This window comes from Balaenoptera ricei, chromosome 21, assembly GCF_028023285.1.
Source record: "Balaenoptera ricei isolate mBalRic1 chromosome 21, mBalRic1.hap2, whole genome shotgun sequence".
NCBI lineage: Eukaryota > Metazoa > Chordata > Mammalia > Artiodactyla > Balaenopteridae > Balaenoptera > Balaenoptera ricei.
The window spans coordinates 35,738,640-35,757,360 of record NC_082659.1 but is presented as its reverse complement, the minus strand read 5'-3'; the positions used below and the strand labels follow the sequence as shown (position 1 = coordinate 35,757,360).

The 18,721-nt window shown below is 38.4% G+C and overlaps 1 protein-coding gene across 2 annotated transcripts in view; it reads left to right on the top strand.

Annotated features, from left to right (window-relative positions):
- Nucleotides 1–15,235, top strand: part of FNTA (farnesyltransferase, CAAX box, alpha) — a 32,289-nt gene extending 17,054 nt beyond the window's left edge. The window contains exons 4-9 of one of the 2 annotated variants that reach the window (XM_059909483.1): nucleotides 4,830–4,934; nucleotides 9,451–9,577; nucleotides 11,217–11,365; nucleotides 13,175–13,237; nucleotides 14,157–14,328; nucleotides 14,607–15,235. In XM_059909483.1, coding sequence (XP_059765466.1) covers nucleotides 4,830–4,934; nucleotides 9,451–9,577; nucleotides 11,217–11,365; nucleotides 13,175–13,237; nucleotides 14,157–14,328; nucleotides 14,607–14,729 — 739 coding nt within the window. In that variant the 3' untranslated portion in view covers nucleotides 14,730–15,235. The remainder of the gene's footprint in view (nucleotides 1–4,829; nucleotides 4,935–9,450; nucleotides 9,578–11,216; nucleotides 11,366–13,174; nucleotides 13,238–14,156; nucleotides 14,329–14,606) is intronic. The other variant, XM_059909484.1, reaches the window with a different exon arrangement.
- The last annotated feature ends 3,486 nt before the right edge of the window (nucleotides 15,236–18,721 follow it).

Here is an 18,721-nt window from a genome sequence, read left to right as displayed (position 1 = left end):
AACTTCCCTAACGTGGGAAAGGAAATAGTCACCTAAGTCCAGGAAGCACAGAGAGTCCCGTACAGGATAAACCCTAGGATAAACACACCAAGACACATACTAAAACTAACAAAAATTAAATACAAAGAAAAAATATTAAAAGCAGCAAGGGAAAAACAAAAAATAACATACAATGGAATCCCCATAAGGTTAACAGCTGATTTTTCCGCACAAACTCTGCAGGCCAGAAGGGAGTGGCAAGGTATACTTGAAGTGATGAAAGACAAAAACCTACAACCAAGACTACTCTGCCCAGCAATGATCTTATTCAGATTTGATGGAGAAATTAAAAGCTTTTCAGACAAGCAAAAGCTAAGAGAATTCAGCACCACCAAACCAGCTTTACAACAAATGCTAAAGAAACTTCTCTAGGCGGGAAACATAAGAGAAGAATAAGACCTACAAAAACAAACCCAAAACAGTTAAGAAAATGGTAATAGGAATATACATATCAATAATAACCTTGAATGTAAATGGATTAAATGCCCCAACCAAAAGACACAGACTGGCTGAATAGATGCAAAAACAAGATCCATATATATGCAGTCTACAAGAGACGCACTTCAGACATAGGGACACATACAGGCGGAAAGTGAGGGGATGGAAAAACATATTGCATGCAAATGAAAATCAAAAGAAAGCTGCAGTAGCAATACTCATATCAGATAAAATAGACTTTAAAATAAAGACTGTTACAGGAGATAAGGAAGGACACTACATGATGATCAAGGGATCAATCCAAGAAGAAGATATAACAATTATAAATGTTTATGCACCCAACATAGGAGCACCTCAGTACATAAGGCAAATGCTAACAACCAGGAAAGGAGAAATCGACAGTAACACAATAATAGTAGGGGACTTTAACAACCCACTTACCCAATGGACAGATCATCCAAACAGAAAATAAAGAAACACAAGCTTTAAATGACACAATAGACCAGATAGATTTAATTGATATTTATAGAACATTCCACCCAAAAGTGGCAGAATACACTTTTTTCTCAGTTGCACACAGAACATGCTCCAGGATAGATCACATCATGGGTCACAAATCAAGCCTCGGAAAATTTAAGAAAATTGAAATCATATCAAGCATCTTTTCTGACCACAATGCTATGAGATTGGAAATCAGTTATAGGAAGAAGACTGTAAAAAACACAAATACATGGAGGCTAAACAGTGCACTACTAAATAACCAAGAGATCACTGAAGAAATCAAAGAAGAAATAAAAAAATACATAGAAACAAATGACAACAGAAACACAACTGAAAACCTATAGGATGCAGCAAAAGCAGTTCTAAGAGGGAAGTTTATAGCAATTCAATCTCACCTCAGGAAACAAGAAAAGTCTCAAACAATGTAACCCTACACCTAAAGAAAGTAGAGAAAGAAGAACAAAGAAAACCCAAAGTCAGTAGAAGGAAAGAAATCATAAATATCAGAGCAGAAATAAATGAAATAGGAATGAAGAAAACAATAGCAAAGATCAATAAAACTAAAAGCTGGTTCTTTGAGAAGATAAACAAAATTGATAAACCCTTAGCCAGACTCACCAAGAAAAAAAGGGAGGAGATGCAAATCAATAAAATTAGAAATGAAAAAGAAGAAATCACAACTGACACCACAGAAATACAAAGGATTATAAGAGACTACTACAAACAACTATATGCCAGAAAAATGGACAACCATGAAGAAATGGACAAATTCTTGGAAAGGTACAATTTTCCAAGACAGAACTAGGAAGAATTAGAAAATATAAACAGACCTGTTGCAAGTAATGAAATTGTAATTAAAAATCTTCCAACAAACAAAAATCCAGGGCCAGATGGCTTCACAGGTGAATTCTATCAAACATTTAGAGAAGAGCTAACACCCTCCCTTCTCAAACTCTGCCAAAAAATTACAGAGGGAGGAACACTCGCAAATTCATTCTACGAAGCCACCATCACCCTGATACCAAAACCAGAAAAAGATATCACAAAAAAAGAAAATTATAGACCAATATCACTGATGAACATAGCCACAAAAATCCTCAACAAAATACTAACAAACAGGACCCAACAACATATTAAAAGGATCATACACCATGATCTAGTGGGATTTATCCCAGGGATGCAAGGATTCTTCAGTATACGCAAATCAATCAATGTGATACACCATATTAACAAATTAAAGAATAAAAAGCGTATGATCATCTCAATCGATGCAGAAAAAGCTTTTGACAAAATTCAACACCCATTTGTAAAAACTCTCCAGAAAATGGACAAACCCATTTTCTGGAAATAATCCCATTTACCATTGCAACAAAAAGAATAAAATACCTAGGAATAAACCTACCTAAGGGGGCAAAATACTTCTACTCAGAATACTATAAAGCACTGATGAAAGAAATCAAAGATGATGTAAACAGATAGAGAAATATACCATGTTCTTGGATTGGAAGAATCAATATTGTGAAAATGACTATACTACCCAAAGCAATCTACAGATTCAGTGCAATCCCTATCAAACTATCAATGGCATTCTTCACAGAATTAGCCCAAAAAATTTTACAGTTTGTATGGAAACACAAAAGACCCCGAATAGCCGAAGCAATCTTGAGAAAGAAAAACAGAGCTGTAAGAATCAGGCTCCCCGACTTCAAACTATACTACAAAGCTAGAGTAATCAAGACAGTATGGTACTGGCACAAAAACAGAAATATAGATCAATGGAACAGGATAGAAAGCCCAGAGATAAACCCATGCACATATAGCCACCTAATCTATGACAAAGGAGACAAGAACATACAATGGAGAAAAGCCAGCCTCTTCAATAAGTGGTGCTGTGAAAACTGGACAGCTACATGTAAAAGAATGAATTCAGAACACTCCCTAACACCATACACAAAAATAAACTCAAAATGGATTAAAGACCTAAATGTAAGACCAGACACTATAAAACTCTTAGAGGAAAACGTAGGAAAAACACTCTTTGACATAAAACACAGCAAGATCTTTTTTATCCCACCTCCTAGAGTAATGAAGATAAAAACAAAAATAAACAAATGGAACCTAATTAAAGTTAAAAGCTTTTGCACAGCAAAGGAAACCATAATCAAGACAAAAAGACAACCCTCAGAATGGGAGAAAATATTTGCAAATGAAACAATGGACAAAGGATTAATCTCTAAAATATACAAACAGCTCATGGAGCTCAATATTGAAAAAGAAACAACCCAATTAAAAAATGCGTGGAAGACTTAAATAGACATTTTACCAAAGAAGACATACAGATGGCCAAGAGCCACATGAAAAGATGCTCAACATCACTAATTATTAGCGAAGTGCAAATCAAAACTACAATGAGGTATCACCTCACACCAGTCAGAATGGCCATTATCAAAAAATCTAGAAACAGTAAATGCTGGAAAGGGTGTGGTGAAAGGGAACCCTCCTGCACTGTTGGTGGGAAGGTAAATTGATACAACCGCTATGGAGAACAGTATGGAGGTTCCTTAAAAAACTAAAAGTAGAACTACCATATGATCCAGCAATCCCACTATTGGGCATATACCCTGAGAAAACCATAATTTAAAAAGAGACATGCACCACAATGTTCATTGCAGCACTATTTACAATAGCCAGGACATGGAAGCAACCTAAATGTTCATCGACAGATGAATGGATAAAGAACATATGGCACATATATACAATGGAATATTACTCAGCCATAAAAAGAAATGAAATTGAGTTATTTGTAGTGAGGTGGATGGACCTAGAGTCTGTCATACAAAGTGAAGTAAGTCAGAAAGAGAAAAACAAATACCATATGCTAACACATATATAGGGAATCAAAAAAAAAAATGGTACTGCTGAACCTAGTGGCAGGGCAGGAATAAAATCGTAAACATAGAAATGGACTTGAGGACATGGGGCAGGCGGGAAACTGGGGCAAAGTGAGAGTAGCATCGACATATGTACACTACCAAATGTAAAATAGATAGCTAGTGGGAAGCAGCAGCATAGCACAGGGAGATCAGCTTGGTGCTGTGCGATGACCTAGAGGGGTGGGATGGGGAGGGTGGGAGGGAGGCTCACGAAGGAGGGGATATGAGGATATGTGTATACATATGGCTGATTCGCTTTGTCATACAGCAGAAACGAACACAGTATTGTGAAGCAATTATGGTCCAATAAAGATGTATTAAAAAAAAATTAAAAAAATAAAGTAGTTTTTTGTCTCATTATATATTGAGTTGGAATATTTTGAAATCTTGAAGTAAAAATAGACTAGAACTAATCATGTCTTTAGGGAAAAGGTGTTTTTAATGGTTTGACTTCACCTGTGAAGAAATTAAAGAGAAACTTGTTTCATTTATAAGTAGCATTTTTATGGTGGTTCTAAAAGTAAAATATATGATAACGTTTGTAATGAAATTAATTTATTATATGAGTAATGCATCTAAACGAACAGGTTATACCATATGGGGAAAGAGATGTTTTTGATTCTTGTGTAATAGAACACTAGTAACCAGAGTATTACCTGGAAATAATCATTTGTTGGTTGTCTTCTGTCTCACATTTGCTGCCTTTCACTATTTTGCTTCAAAATGCTTGATTCTTCCGTTCTTCAGATAGTTCTATGAGTTTGGACAACCACAAGCGGTTAAATTGCTAAATTATTGGTTATATAGAATACCTACCAAAAAATGTGTCTATGTTGTTGTCTTGTGACTTCATTTGATACTGTGGCTGGGCAATTTATGTGGAGTAATGAGACTTTGGATGCTTGATGTTTGCTGTAGGCATTTTCGGAGAGTTCTCTTAAAGTCACTTCAAAAGGATCTACATGAGGAAATGAACTACATCACGGCAATAATTGAGGAACAGCCCAAAAACTATCAAGTTTGGTAAGATGAAAATAGGAAGGAAATAAGTCACTATGCTAATAGTACCTGCCAATGGGTGACGAAACCATAGGGAATTGTTTGTGTCTTTATAATTACAGTGCTTGCATTGGAGCTAATGTCACCAGTCTTACAGTGTTGTTGGGAGTAACTGAGATAACTTTATGTTTAGTGCTTGAAGTGGTGCTTGACCCATAGTTAACACTCAAATGTTTGCTGCCGTAATTATTTCAAACTTCGACATTAGCACATAATAGTACTAGAGTCAGGAAAAAATTTGAGTGAAAAATCTGAAAAAATGTTTCTATTCAGTGTGTTATAAAATGACTCTCTCTGGTATTTCATCTTTTATTCATTTATTTATTAAAAAATATTTTATTGATGTTGGGGGTACAAAGATGAATGAGACACAGTCTAAAAGGGAAAGCAAATAATAAAACCAGTTATTTTACAGAACAGTGTGAAAAATATAATGGTAGGGTTTTTTACAGTGTGTATTTGTTCTAAAAGTTAAGCCCCTAACTTAGACAAGAGGATGGGGGAGCAGGACACAGTGGGGGAAAAGAGAAGTTATGGGACAGGAGGACAGAGAACAAATAGGAAAGAAAGAAAGAGTCCGGACAGTACCCAGCATTTAGTGAGCCCCCCATGAATGGTAGCGACTGTGGTGATGGAGGTGACGGTCGAGGAAGAGCAGGAGGAGGAGAGAAGGAGGTGGCGTTGCCGTGGTCATGGTGAAGGAGATGCAGCAGCGTGGTGTCCGTCAAGAGCTGTCTCCACTTCTGTGCCACTGACTGCCTGCTCTTCATGCAGGGCTTGCCTCCATTTGATGTTTTTCCAATGTAATGACTGGGACACACACCACCCTGTCTTTATGCCTGAGATTTAAGGATGATTTCTGAGAAGAAAGACTGCTGAGGCAAAGAGAATATTCTGGGGAGAAGAGGCATGAAAGAGCTTGGTGCACTCCGGGAACTGCATGTAATTCCATGTGATTAGAGTACGTTTGGGGGCCCTAGGACGAGATCATAAAGGGCCTTATGAACATTGGTAAGGGTTTGGGGTTTGATCTTAGCTGCAGTGGAGAGCTCCTGACAAATTTTAATTAAGGAAGTAGTATGATTAGATTTGTGTCTTGGGAGCTTTACCCTGACAGCAGGGTGGAGGATAGCGGAAGAGGCTCACAGTTCTGGCGGGCCATGGCAGTGTAGGGGCCAGGGGAGAGTGTGGTAGGGTATGGGAGAGAGAAGGGTACATGTGAGAGAGGTTTTGGAGGCAGAAGCAACAGGCTTTGAAGTTAAACTTATCAGGGGAGTGACAGAGAAGAATGATGTCTATATTTTTGGCTTGACCATTGGGTGAATGATGGTGCTGACCACTTGGGGAATTTTGGGAAACAAAGCAGCACATTTTTGGGAAAGAAGGGTGGATTCAGTACTAGACAAGTAGAATTTGATGTGCTTATGGAAAACCTGTGTAAAGTTGTCCAGTTGTCCAGTAAGTGATTGAAAAATGCTCCTCTGGAGTGGCAGTCCCCACTCTGGATGAGGATGCTCAGGGAGAATTAGAGAAGGTTGGAGACAGAGCACTGGTGAGCATCCGCGTCTGAGAGGCAGAGAGGTGGTCCAGGACGACTGAGGAAGGAAACCAGAAGTCAGTGTCCTCACCAAGAGAAGGGAGAGTTTCAAGAAGAAAGTGATGGATGGCAGTATCAGCTACCGCTGAGAGGTCGTGGAGAGCAAGGGCTAGAGATGACCCGTGGGATTGTTAAGTAGGCCGTTGCCAGTGACTGGTCTTGGCACCAGCAGTCCTCCCACCAGGGGCGGGGCAGGGCAGGGCAGGGCAGGGCAGGGCAGGGCAGGGCAGGGCAGGGCTGGGAAGAGGAAATGAGCCACGGAGCAGTGCTTGAATCGCTAACGGGAGATGCAGTTGGCTGTTGAGAAAGAAGACGGAGCAAGCAGCTAGTCAGGACTGTGTCTTTGGGTCTTGTTTTTCCAAAGTGGCAAAGACTTCATGGTGTGGGGAGAGTTACTAGAAAGAGAGAAGGTGAGAATTCTGGAGAAAAGGGGGATAGAGTAAGGGCTTGCTTGGAGTTGGGAAGAGATCCAACACATAGGTTAGCCTTAGGAGAAGGAACAGCTCCCCAGCTGTGGACACATGTGGAGAGTGAACTGCTCTCTGGCCCAGTTGGCTAATAATAATCTGCATGATCAAATACGGTCGTTAAGGAGTACGAACCATAAGTAGATACTTAATTTTCAAAGAATTAGAACATAATAGATCTGACGGTGAGTAATTGAACATTTGGCAAAGCATGGAAGTGCTAGCTGTTGTGGATTTCCATTTGTAGAATTTTAAACAACTTTACCTCTGTAGGTTCTTTCTTTGTAAGTGCATGACGGTTGCACTCCTGAGAAATTGCCTTATAAAAGAGTTGTTTTAGTGACAAAAGTGATTAGCTAGAGAGTTTCAGTCCCTCATTTAAAAGGCATTGACCCTTCGGAATTAAGGTGCTTTTATGTAAATATTTGGAGGTTATAGCTCCAGAAGGGAGTTCCCTTGGTGGTCTAGTGGTTAGGATTCGGCGCTTCCACTGCTGTGGCCCAGGTTCAGTACCTGGCCGGGGAACTGAGATCCCACAAGCTGTGTGTTGTGGCCAAAAAAAAAAAAAAAGAATCCAGAAAAGTACTTGAAGAGATATATAAACTATGTACCATTTTATCTTAAAAGAAAAAATAATCCAGACATCACAAGCATTCTCAGCATTTGATTACATCTAGTTTTTGCTGAAGAGAAGTAGCTTCCTTTTCTGGACACTGCAGATTCTGTCATTAACACGTTGGCACCTATCGTTATGAAAAACAAAATATAAAAACACCCAGAGCGGGCTTCCCTGGTGGCTCAGTGGATAAGAATCCACCTGCCAATGCAGGAGACACGGGTTCGAGCCCTGGTCCGGGAAGATCCCACATGCCGCGGAGCAGCTAAGCCCATGCGCCACAACTACTGAGCCTGCGTTCTAAAGCCCGCGAGCCACAACTACTGAGCCCACGTGCTGCAACTACTGAAGCCCACATGCCTAGAGCCCGTGCTCCGCAACAAGAGAAGCCACCGCAATGAGAAGCCCGCGCACTGCAATGAAGAGTAGCCCCCGCTCGCCGCAACTAGAGAAAGCCCGTGTGCAGCAACGAAGACCCAACACAGCCAAAAATAAATAAAATTTTAAAAATTTAAAAAGAAAAAAAGAAACCCAGAGCAGCTGCTGTTGGAAACCTAGCAGGTTTTAATTATGGTACATTTTAAATTGCCCACTCCGCTAGTTGCTATCATATCTAGTATAGTACAAGTAATGCAAATCCTGTATGCCAGGCCACTTTTTATTAAATTCACTATGAAAACTTATGCTGTAAGATCAAACCCCTGTATTTAATTAATACTCTTTAAATCATAGAACATCAGAGAGAGCTTCTTAGTATTTTGTTCTGAGCAGTCATTTTGACACACTGGAGGACCTAATTCTTAAGTTTTTCCTGAATTATAGAATTTACCAGTAACCTGGAAAAATAAATTATTAATGTACTCACTGACTTGGAAGACTTCTTAAATTATTTGGAAACCGTTCCCTCTAGGATCTTCCTCTTGGTAGTATCTTGCCTTCTTAATATTCTCTAAGATGAATTTTTAAATTTTCCATGCATGTAGAATAGGTCACCCATTAAGCATTAAATCTTTCCCCTTTCCCCCATTATCCCTGTTCACTTTTAGTATAATGAATACTAATGGTTTTTTTTAAAAAACAGCTTCACTGAGATATAATTCACATATCATACTATTTACCCATTTAAGGGGTATATATGTGCAGCCATCACCACAGTGAATTTTAGAACATTTTCACTAATAGATTTTTATAAATATTTCAGCTAAAGAAAATTATAAAAATAGAACCCAATAGAGAACTCTTAGAAGTATTTTCCTGGTACAGAAACTCCTCTTTTGACAAACTTGCAACTTGTCATAGCTACTTGCCAGAGAAGAAGTGAATTCCATTCTGCCCACAAACTGGTAGAATAAGAAGTTGCTTGAATGGTGGCACTTAGGACTTAAGGAAAACTGACAGCATGTTGATAACCAGAGGGGCTTCCATACTTGATAAAATAGTATCACATTTCCCATAATCTCATTGTGATATCTGGGCATGTTGAAAAATTCTTTCACGGTACTGTGGTTGTCAAGAGATTACTGTACTTTCAGATTTAGCTTGAGATAAACCTTCTTTAAGCTCTTATTATCTGGTTTCATTTTATGTGCAAATCACTGTTTTATGTTTCTCAGCTGTTACTTAGTGTTCTGAAATTTTTTCTCTTAGCGTTTATTCTGTCGTACCTTTTCTTTCTAGTAGAGTCTTGAGAATTAGAGATAAATTGCTGTTTCTTGAGTGTCCCTCCACATCACCTAACACATGCAGCTGATACTTTCGTTTTGGGGTAAATTAACACGAAACTTCTTCTCTCGACTTTAGGCATCATAGGCGAGTGCTAGTGGAATGGCTGAGAGACCCATCTCAGGAGCTTGAGTTTATTGCTGATATTCTTAATCAGGATGCAAAGAATTATCACGCCTGGCAACATCGACAATGGGTTATTCAGGTATTGCCTTTCTTGTGTTTTGCAGATTTTTATTTTTTTAACTGAATTAAATAATTTAATTACTATTAAATTGTAGTGTACTTAAACTGAAACACACGTGTAGATCATTACAAACTATATAATGATTAAGAATTATTCAGATACTTAATTAAACCTGACATCCTTCATGTTGGTTAACCTTTATAATCTCTTTGGATATGTTGGTGAGTAACTTCACATTAAAGAAGAATAATAGTGACTTTTTAAATACTTTTTGGATTGAATTTGTGTCACGTATTTGCTAGCAAATTGAATAGAAAAAGTAGTTGTAAATTTTTAATACAGCTGTGTTATCTTAATTAACAAGGACGTATTACATATTACGGTTTTGCATGCATAAACTTTGAAATATGGTTTTACAGTAACTGTTGTATGTTTTATTTCTGCCCACTTGTTAAAATTTTATGCTAAATCCTGAATAGAAGAAAACAATTATGGGACTTCCCTGTCAGTCCACTGGTTAAGATTTCGCCTTACAATGCAGGGGGTGCAAGTTCGATCCCTGTTCGGGGAGCTAAGATTCCCCCAAAGCTTGGGGCCAAAACACAAACCATAAAACAGAAGCAATATTGTAACAAATTCAATGAAGACTTTTAAAAATTGGTCCACATCAAAAAAATCTTTAAAAAAAAAAAAGAAAAGAAAATAGTTATAACTCCCACTCTGGGCATTTTTATTTATTCCAGCCAACAATTGTAGTGTTGTGTCCGGTGAATTTTTTCCAGGGATTGCTACTTTCTGCACTGTTCATTATACCAAGAGTATTTCACCAAAAAATTTATTGCTTAAAAATTTAAACTTTTCCAAATTTGATTAAAGGAATACATTTTCTAAAGACATTTAGTATTTTTATTTTTTTATGAAATTCTAGTTTTTTGCTAGTATCAAATAAGCAGTATATCTCCGTTAGCTTTTTCATAGTTAACGTCCCCAACTTTTGTGGCATTTGTACGTTTTGACCTTTTACTCCTTTTTCAAATTGTCTTTTTTGGTTCTCTTCTCTCCATAATTTTTTAAATTAAAACAGCTTTGTAATGTAAAAATTTATATCTAAATCTAATTGTATATTTATCTACATGTATTTTAGCATTTTTGAATACTTCCCTTTTACTTAATATATGTAATAATGTCAAATCACATCAAATTAATATACAGTAGTACAGTTAATCACTGTCTTATTACTGAGTTTGGTTTTTTTCTTCCACATTTTTACCATAAACAATGCATAAGCATTTAGTTAGGTATACTTTTTTTTTTTTTCTTTTGATTTAATTCTTTAGAGTAGTTCTTGGGTCAAAGTTAAAACATGCTGCTTGGTATCTAAATTGTTTTCCACAAGATGCTACTGAATGACAGCCACTCTGGCTGCTCACTCTCACTTCCTAATTTTTCCTTCCTCATCGCCATTCCTCTGTCTTTGATGACTTTTCTTTCCCCGCCATTTCCTTGACCTTCAGCATCTCTCTCCTCCAAATATGTGATGAGTCCATATCTTCAGTTCTACCTGCTTAGCTTTGCTGAAGTTTTATTTATTTATTTTTATTGTTAATAAATGATAGGACATTTCTAATTGGATGTTTTATTTTGTATTTTCTTTTAGGAATTTAAACTTTGGGATAATGAGCTGCAGTATGTAGACGAACTTCTCAAAGAGGATGTGAGAAATAACTCTGTCTGGAACCAAAGATACTTCGTAATTTCTAACACCACGGGCTACAATGATCGTGCTGTTTTGGAGAGAGAAGTCCAGTTAGTAATCACTTGTTCACTCATTAAGAGAATATTTGTTTGCCTACCATGTCTCATGTTACTACTGAGGTACGGGGCATAAAGGCGTTGGGATACAGCAAAGATCAAGATTGCCCCAATCCTACCCTCATAGAAGTAATAGGACAGAATACTTACGTGAAACCTATAATGATAAATTTACGAATAATATAGTGTATAGCAGCGGTCCCCAAGCTTTTTGGCACCAGGGACTGGTTTCGTGGAAGACAGTTCTTTCACGGACCGGGGGTGGGGTGGGGCTGGTGGTGGGATTGGTTCAGGTGGTAATGTGAGCGATGGGGAGTGTCCACAGCCTGGGGGTTGGCGGCCCCTGGTGTATAGTAAACCTTTACTTAGTAGTGCCTTAAGTTTCTTGAAATATTGTTGCTACTGTAGATTGAGAAGAACTCAGATTTCATAGTGTCTAGGAAGCTTTATTTTAAAACTATCTCATTAAATTTTAGATAACAGTCCCCAGATGCCATGTTACTCTAGTGCAGGGTTTTGGCCAATGAGTCTTTGTTGTCCTGTGCATTATAGGATGTGTGGCTGCATTCTCAGCCTTTATGCCCTATATCTCAGTAGTAAACCCCACCCCAGCCCAAATCACCCCCAGTTGAAAACTGCTGTAGCATACAAAATGCTGTTATAAGATCTAGAAATTTCTGAATTGGCATGAATTTCTATATTCTGTCCATAAACCTCTTTTCTGACTTTGTCTAATTTGTCTCAGTGTCTTGATTGAAATTTGAATATGTTTATTGTCTTTATAGCCTGATGAGATCATAGTCATATTTTAATTATAAAAGTTGTTTCAACAGCTCCTAGGAAGAGCTGATTTTGTGGTACATCTACCTCTCATCTCCCTTGCCCTTACTTCTGCTTGGATCAGGGCAGTTGGCTCTAATTTTATCTGTTCTATATATAGGGTTCTGGTGATTTAAATTTTAAAAAAGCACACACACACAGTCTCCAATCTAGTGTCCTATATTAACTCTCTTCTCCAGGCTTCTTTCTTTATAATATTCATAATTTTCGTAATGCTGAATGAGTTTATTATTACTTTCTGTGAAAAAAAATGCTGTTAAAACAGCACTGCAACGAAACTAAGATTACTAAACTTTAGTCAGTGACTAACTCATTTGAGCAAGTATATACTGAAGCAAAGTTCTGTAACTCCCTTGGAATTTTTTGTAACTGGATCTAAATTACAATTAATAATCTGGTTAAGGGGAAGAGAAAAGTAGGGAGTGTCCATTTGGAATGGAATCACATCATAGTTTGCAGGTACTCTTGTTTTGGAATATAAGAAATATGCAGTTGTTGGTTTCTTATTTTTATTCTTTGTCTATATAATCTCCATGCTTGTCTATTTTTTATTATAGCTTCCAAGATTATTTAGTTCTCCTTTTTCAATGAGTAATGATTTTTCTGGCGTAAGTATGTCTTAGACATTTTCCCCAAGATTGCTTCAGCGATAAAAGGACAGTCTCCTTGTTGTAGCTGACATTTCCTTCAGAGGGAAAGCCTAAATGAAAGGAAGTCTCCGACATTAACTTCTTTTCCATTTGTGAACTGAGCCTTCGTATTACTTTGTAAATAAGAATTGACCATTGCAGCCACGAGGGAGTCTCTAATTCAGATATAACCTAGGGAGGTACCAAGTCCACCAGCAGAGATAAGTGAAAGCTCATGTCCAAGCTGTGCCACCATCATAGGAAGACTGTTTCTCATTATTGCACTGCTCTTGCAGAGTTATACACATGTTTATTTGTGGTCTTTTTCTTACAGGTACACTCTGGAAATGATCAAACTAGTACCACATAATGAAAGTGCATGGAACTATTTGAAAGGGTAAGAGGTTGTTTTTGCTTTTTTTTTTTTTTTAACCTGCTAACATGAGTCATCGTGGAATATGTTCCATAATAAGATTCCAAAAGGACACTAAAGAATTTTCCATTTTTCTGGATCTAAGAGCAGAAGTGTAACAGCGTTATGATAACACCCAAGAACAGTACCCTCTACCCTTTCCTTAACCTCCCAGGCACATACCAGCACAGTTTTTAGAATAGTCCATGAGTAGACAGTGACACAATTTTAACAGCATTTATGAATCCTGGGGTCTTCATGTCACAGAACGGAATACACACACCAGTTTCTGTTCAGCTCAGGATCACGGGAAGACAAGACAAATCACTTACAAACAGATTGCACAGACGCCTAGCCACCCTTTGTGTTGTCATTTCCGGAGATCTCCTGTTACAAGTCTCACTCCTTAAATCAGCAAGGTTTCTCTTGCCACTGACATCACCTGGCTCCTTGTCAAACTTAAGGGTCTCCAAGGAAACAGGCCCAAAGAGCACAAAGCATGGAGCTCAGTCACATTTGGAGATCTGTCAGAGCTTGGGGCCTATAGTATCTGGAGAGCTAAAGGGATGAATAACCATCTCAAGACACAGAAATGTCTCTCCTGTTTTTTTCCTTCCCTTTTAATTTTAAGAAAATGGAATTTTTTTCCTTTAATTTTGTATGTTGCAGTTTGACTTACAAATGATTATTTTTAAACTTCATTATTCTTTTTAGCTTATTTTACCCAGCTCTTAATTATGCATGATAAAGCTCACATTTAATTTAAAAATTTCATTTCATTTCAACCTCATTCAAAATGTTTCCTTTTCTTGCTTATATTACAGGGGTCATTTTCTCTTGATCTTTCTACTGTTTTTGTTCTTCCTTCTCAAAATTGGGAATAATTTTTTTTTTTTTTTTTTAGGATTTTGCAGGATCGTGGTCTTTCCAAGTATCCCAACCTGTTAAATCAATTACTTGATTTACAACCAAGTCACAGTTCCCCCTACCTAATTGCCTTTCTCGTGGACATCTATGAAGACATGCTAGAAAACCAATGTGACAACAAGGAGGACATTCTTAATAAAGCATTAGAGGTAAGCTGGCAGGACTCAGCGATTTCTTCTTGGAGCCTCAAAGCTGGGTCTGCCCAGCGACACCAGTATTCACGCCCCTTTCAACACAGCCACTCAGAATTCCGTGCAGGGCTATTCTGTTTAGGGCGACACCCACATCACTAGTGCACATAGTATGTGACTCTAGTGGTGTATCTCATTTGATCACGACCTGAATGAAACTGTACTAGTCCAAACGCATTTGCCCTAGGGATTAAATTACACATTTCCTTTAATGAATTTTTGTTGTTCATTTTCAGTTATGTGAAATCCTAGCTAAAGAAAAGGACACTATAAGAAAGGAATATTGGAGATATATTGGAAGATCTCTTCAAAGCAAACACAGCACAGAAAGTGACCCACCTACAAATGTACAGCAATAACACCATCTAGAAGAACTTGATGGGATGCTTTTATTTTTCTAAGAGACTCAGGAGTTAAAAACCAGAGCGATCATCCCCTTTGCCTGTGGTGTGAAACGTACATTACACGGGCACTGCTTTTTAACATGAACCCAGTGTGATGCTCCTGGGGCGCTGCTGCTGTTCAGACTGGTTCTGAGTGATTTGATTCTTGTTAAGCAGAGTGATTCAGGGGAGGGAGGAGAAACAGGAAGTCCCCAGAGGAACTTGGTAGCCTTTCAGCATTCACTGTAACCCCTTAGCAGCAACTCCCCTAAACGGTGTATGTGTCAGGATTTGCAGCGTTAATGTTTGCAGCAACGCGTATGTAAAGGACATGAGTCACTTACATTTCAGTTCAGAAAGCAGGGAGTGCAGTTGTTACATTAGAGCTGCTCTGCCACACTCACAGTATCTTGCTATCACTGTAACCAACTAATGCCAAAAGAATGGTTTTGTAATAAAATTATAGCTGTATCCTAAAACAATGCCATAGTGGTTTGACTTTTTAAATAGCATTTAACTATATACAGGGGACATTGTCTCGGCTTAGAAAAGCAATTGAGGAAGGATATATTGCTATAAAACTGAAGAAACCAGAAACATGACTATGTTAAAGGAAATGTAATTAAAATGTGAAGTGGTCAGTTCTTGACTACAAGCAACAAAATTCACTCAAGGTGGTTTAAAACTCACAGGGTTTATTGAGGTATATAGGTAGCTCACAGAATAATTACCCAATCTTCCAGAAATATGTCCCAAAACCCCACTGCAGAACTGGAGCATCACATTGCTGTTGCCTGTGCTGGGATCAGGAACTGCTGAGTGAGGCCGCCAGCTCCATGTCCACCTCCACAACATTCCACGCAGGCTCACCTGCTTCCCTTCCCACAGGACGTGGCTCCAAAGTAAAGGCTCACTTTAGTGCATCTGATCGGAAAGAACCTAAAGGACAGCGAACACCCTTAACTGCAAAAAGGAATCTGGGAAATGTAGTTTATAGCTCTCCAGCCTCCACGCTTCAGGAAGACATGCTAGAAAGGAGTTGAAGGTTGAACAAGAGAGTTTCTGTGTACCTGCACGTAATTAAATCTCACCTTATCAATAAAGAATTTTTGTTCAGTGTTCAAAGCACCAAACTATAACTCAAGAAATTATATAGAGTAGAACAGGGACTTCCCTGTCAGTCCAGTGGTTAGGACTCAGCCCCTTCACTCAGGGGCCTGGCTTCAATCCCTGATCAGGGAACTAAGATCCTGCAAGCTGCGTGGTGCAGCAAAAAAACAAACCAAAAAAAAAAAAAGAACAGTTATCTCAAGAATTCAGAAAATAACGATATATTTTTAAAATTATTTATTTATTTGGCTGCACCACGTCTTAATTGCAGCATGTGGGACCTTTAGTTGCGGCGTGTGGGATCCTCAGTTGCAGCATGCGAACTCTTAGTCATGGCATGTGGGATCTAGTTTCCTGACCAGGGATCGAACATGGGCCTTCTGAATTAGGAGCACAGAGTCTTAGCCACTGGACCACCAGGGAATTCCCACAATATTTTTTTTAAACAAACATTTTTTTTTTTCTGGCCATGCTGCACAGCTTGTGGGAACTCCCAATAACAGTATTTTAATAATTCCTGGAGAAACTACCATATGACCCAGCAATCCCACTCCTAGGCATATATCTAGAGAAAACCATAACTCAAAAAGACACATGCACCTCAATGTTCACTGCAGCACTATTTACAATAGCCAAGACATGGAAGCAACCTAAATGTCCACCAACAGATGAATGGATAAAGAAGATGTGGCACATATATACAGTGGAATATTACTCAGCCATAAAAAGGAACGAAATAGTGCCATTTGCAGAGACGTGGATGGACCTAGAGACTGTCATACAGAGTGAAGTAAGTCAGAAAGAGAAAAATATCGTGTAATATCGCTTATATGTGGAATCTAGAAAAATGGTACAGATGAACTTATTTGCAAAGCAGAAATAGACACACAGATGTAGAGAACAAACTTATGGATACCAGGAGGGAATGGGTGGGGTGGGATGAATTGGGAGTTGGGATTGACATATATACACTACTATGTATAAAACAGGTAACTAATGAGAACCTGCTGTATAGCACAGGGAACTACTCAGTGCTCTGTGGTGACCTAAATGGGAAGGAAATCTTAAAAAGAGGGGATATATGTATAACTGATTCACTTTGCTGTACAGCAGCAACTAACAACATTGTAAAGCAACTGTACTCCAATAAAAATAAATTAAAAAAAAAAACACTAATTAAAAGGAAGACCAGTCTGATTAAAACAAACAAACAAACAAAAACAAATAAAATAACTAGGATAATGGTGAAAAAAAATTCCTGGAGAAAATATACTTTGTGGGTATTTAACATTTTACATGTCAGTTTTTGTTTTTAGACCCCAAAAATCTCTGAATTTATATTTGAAATTTTCATAAAGTGTCATCCCTATGTAGACAATTTCAAAGGTGTCATGAAAAAAAATTGTACAGAAAAGTTTTCATAAGATGGCATTTACTCTCAGAAACTACCTCGTCATTGTCCCCAAACTGATTAGATTCAGGGCTGCTGACTCAACAAAGCTCGTAAGAGACTGTTTAGTAAAAAGCATAATGGCAGTTTACTAATTTACACTGAGAAATGTAACAGGCGGACCAAGCAATTGCATCAGCCTAGCCACTTAGCATTTTCTGCCTGAAGTTTAGGTGGCAATTCATTTATCAAAAGGTTGCTTAGTGAGTATGGAATCAGGTGAGGAGGCCCCATGATTCAAGTGTATCTTATTTTGATGATCCCAATGAGGGCCATCTCCTGACAGGCAGCTGAATACAGAGACCTGGCAGTGCACTTTTTTCATTGGACTAACAATTAAAATGTGGTCTGTGTGGGCTTCCCTGGTGGTGCAGTGGTTGAGAATCTGCCTGCCAATGCAGGGGACGCGGGTTCGAGCCCTGGTCTGGGAAGATCCCGCATGCTGCGGAGCAACTGGGCTCGTGAGCCACAACTACTGAGCCTGCGCGTCTGGAGCCTGTGCTCGGCAACGAGAGGCCGCGATAGTGGGAGGCCCGCGCACCGCGATGAAGAGTGGCCCCCGCTTGCCGCAACTAGAGAAAGCCCTCGCACAGAAACGAAGACCCAACACAGCCATACATACATACATACATAAAAAGAATGTAAGCAGACAAGAATAGCATTAAAAAAATTTTTTTTAAATTAGAAAAAAAAATGTGGTCTGTGGAGGGGCTGTTAGCTCAAAATTATTTATCCAATAATACTTTCACTGTGTTGCTATCTGCACTGCTGGCACATAAACAGTGGGTAAAATTGCCGGTGCCTTAGCACAAATCAAGGCAGTGGTACTGAGTAGTCATTGTATTCTTCACTGCCATGCATTCACTGAACAATGTACTTGATGAATCAGTAATTATGTATTTTATTCACAGCACTCACTGTCTTGTCAGTATTTTGTGTGACTGAATGGAAGTATGCCTAAACTTTTTGGTTGTCTTGAAGAAAAGCATTTGTGCAATTGTGTAAGTTGTGGCCCAAACAGGCCACTCTTCTTGGAATGCCATTTGTACTTGAACAACTGAGTGTTTGTTGCCAGGCATAAAATTTGAGCTTTTGAGGGAAAATTTTAATCTACCACAGTCAGCTTGACAGCTTCCCGCTACCTTCTGATGAAATCAAAGTGATGATATTAATGAATTATTAATGAATTACTATTATTGAATCAATAATGAATAGTTAAATGTATCCACAATTGGTGGATCCGTATAGCTCAATGGACCAATATTTTCCAAATGACCCATCTATGATATTATCATGAATGCATAAACAATCCATTCACATTACCAGATGTAACAGAACACAAAAAGTACATTGATAGGGTTGCAGATTCCACACTGCAGCTAACCTTTGAGAAACCGCCACTTGTCGA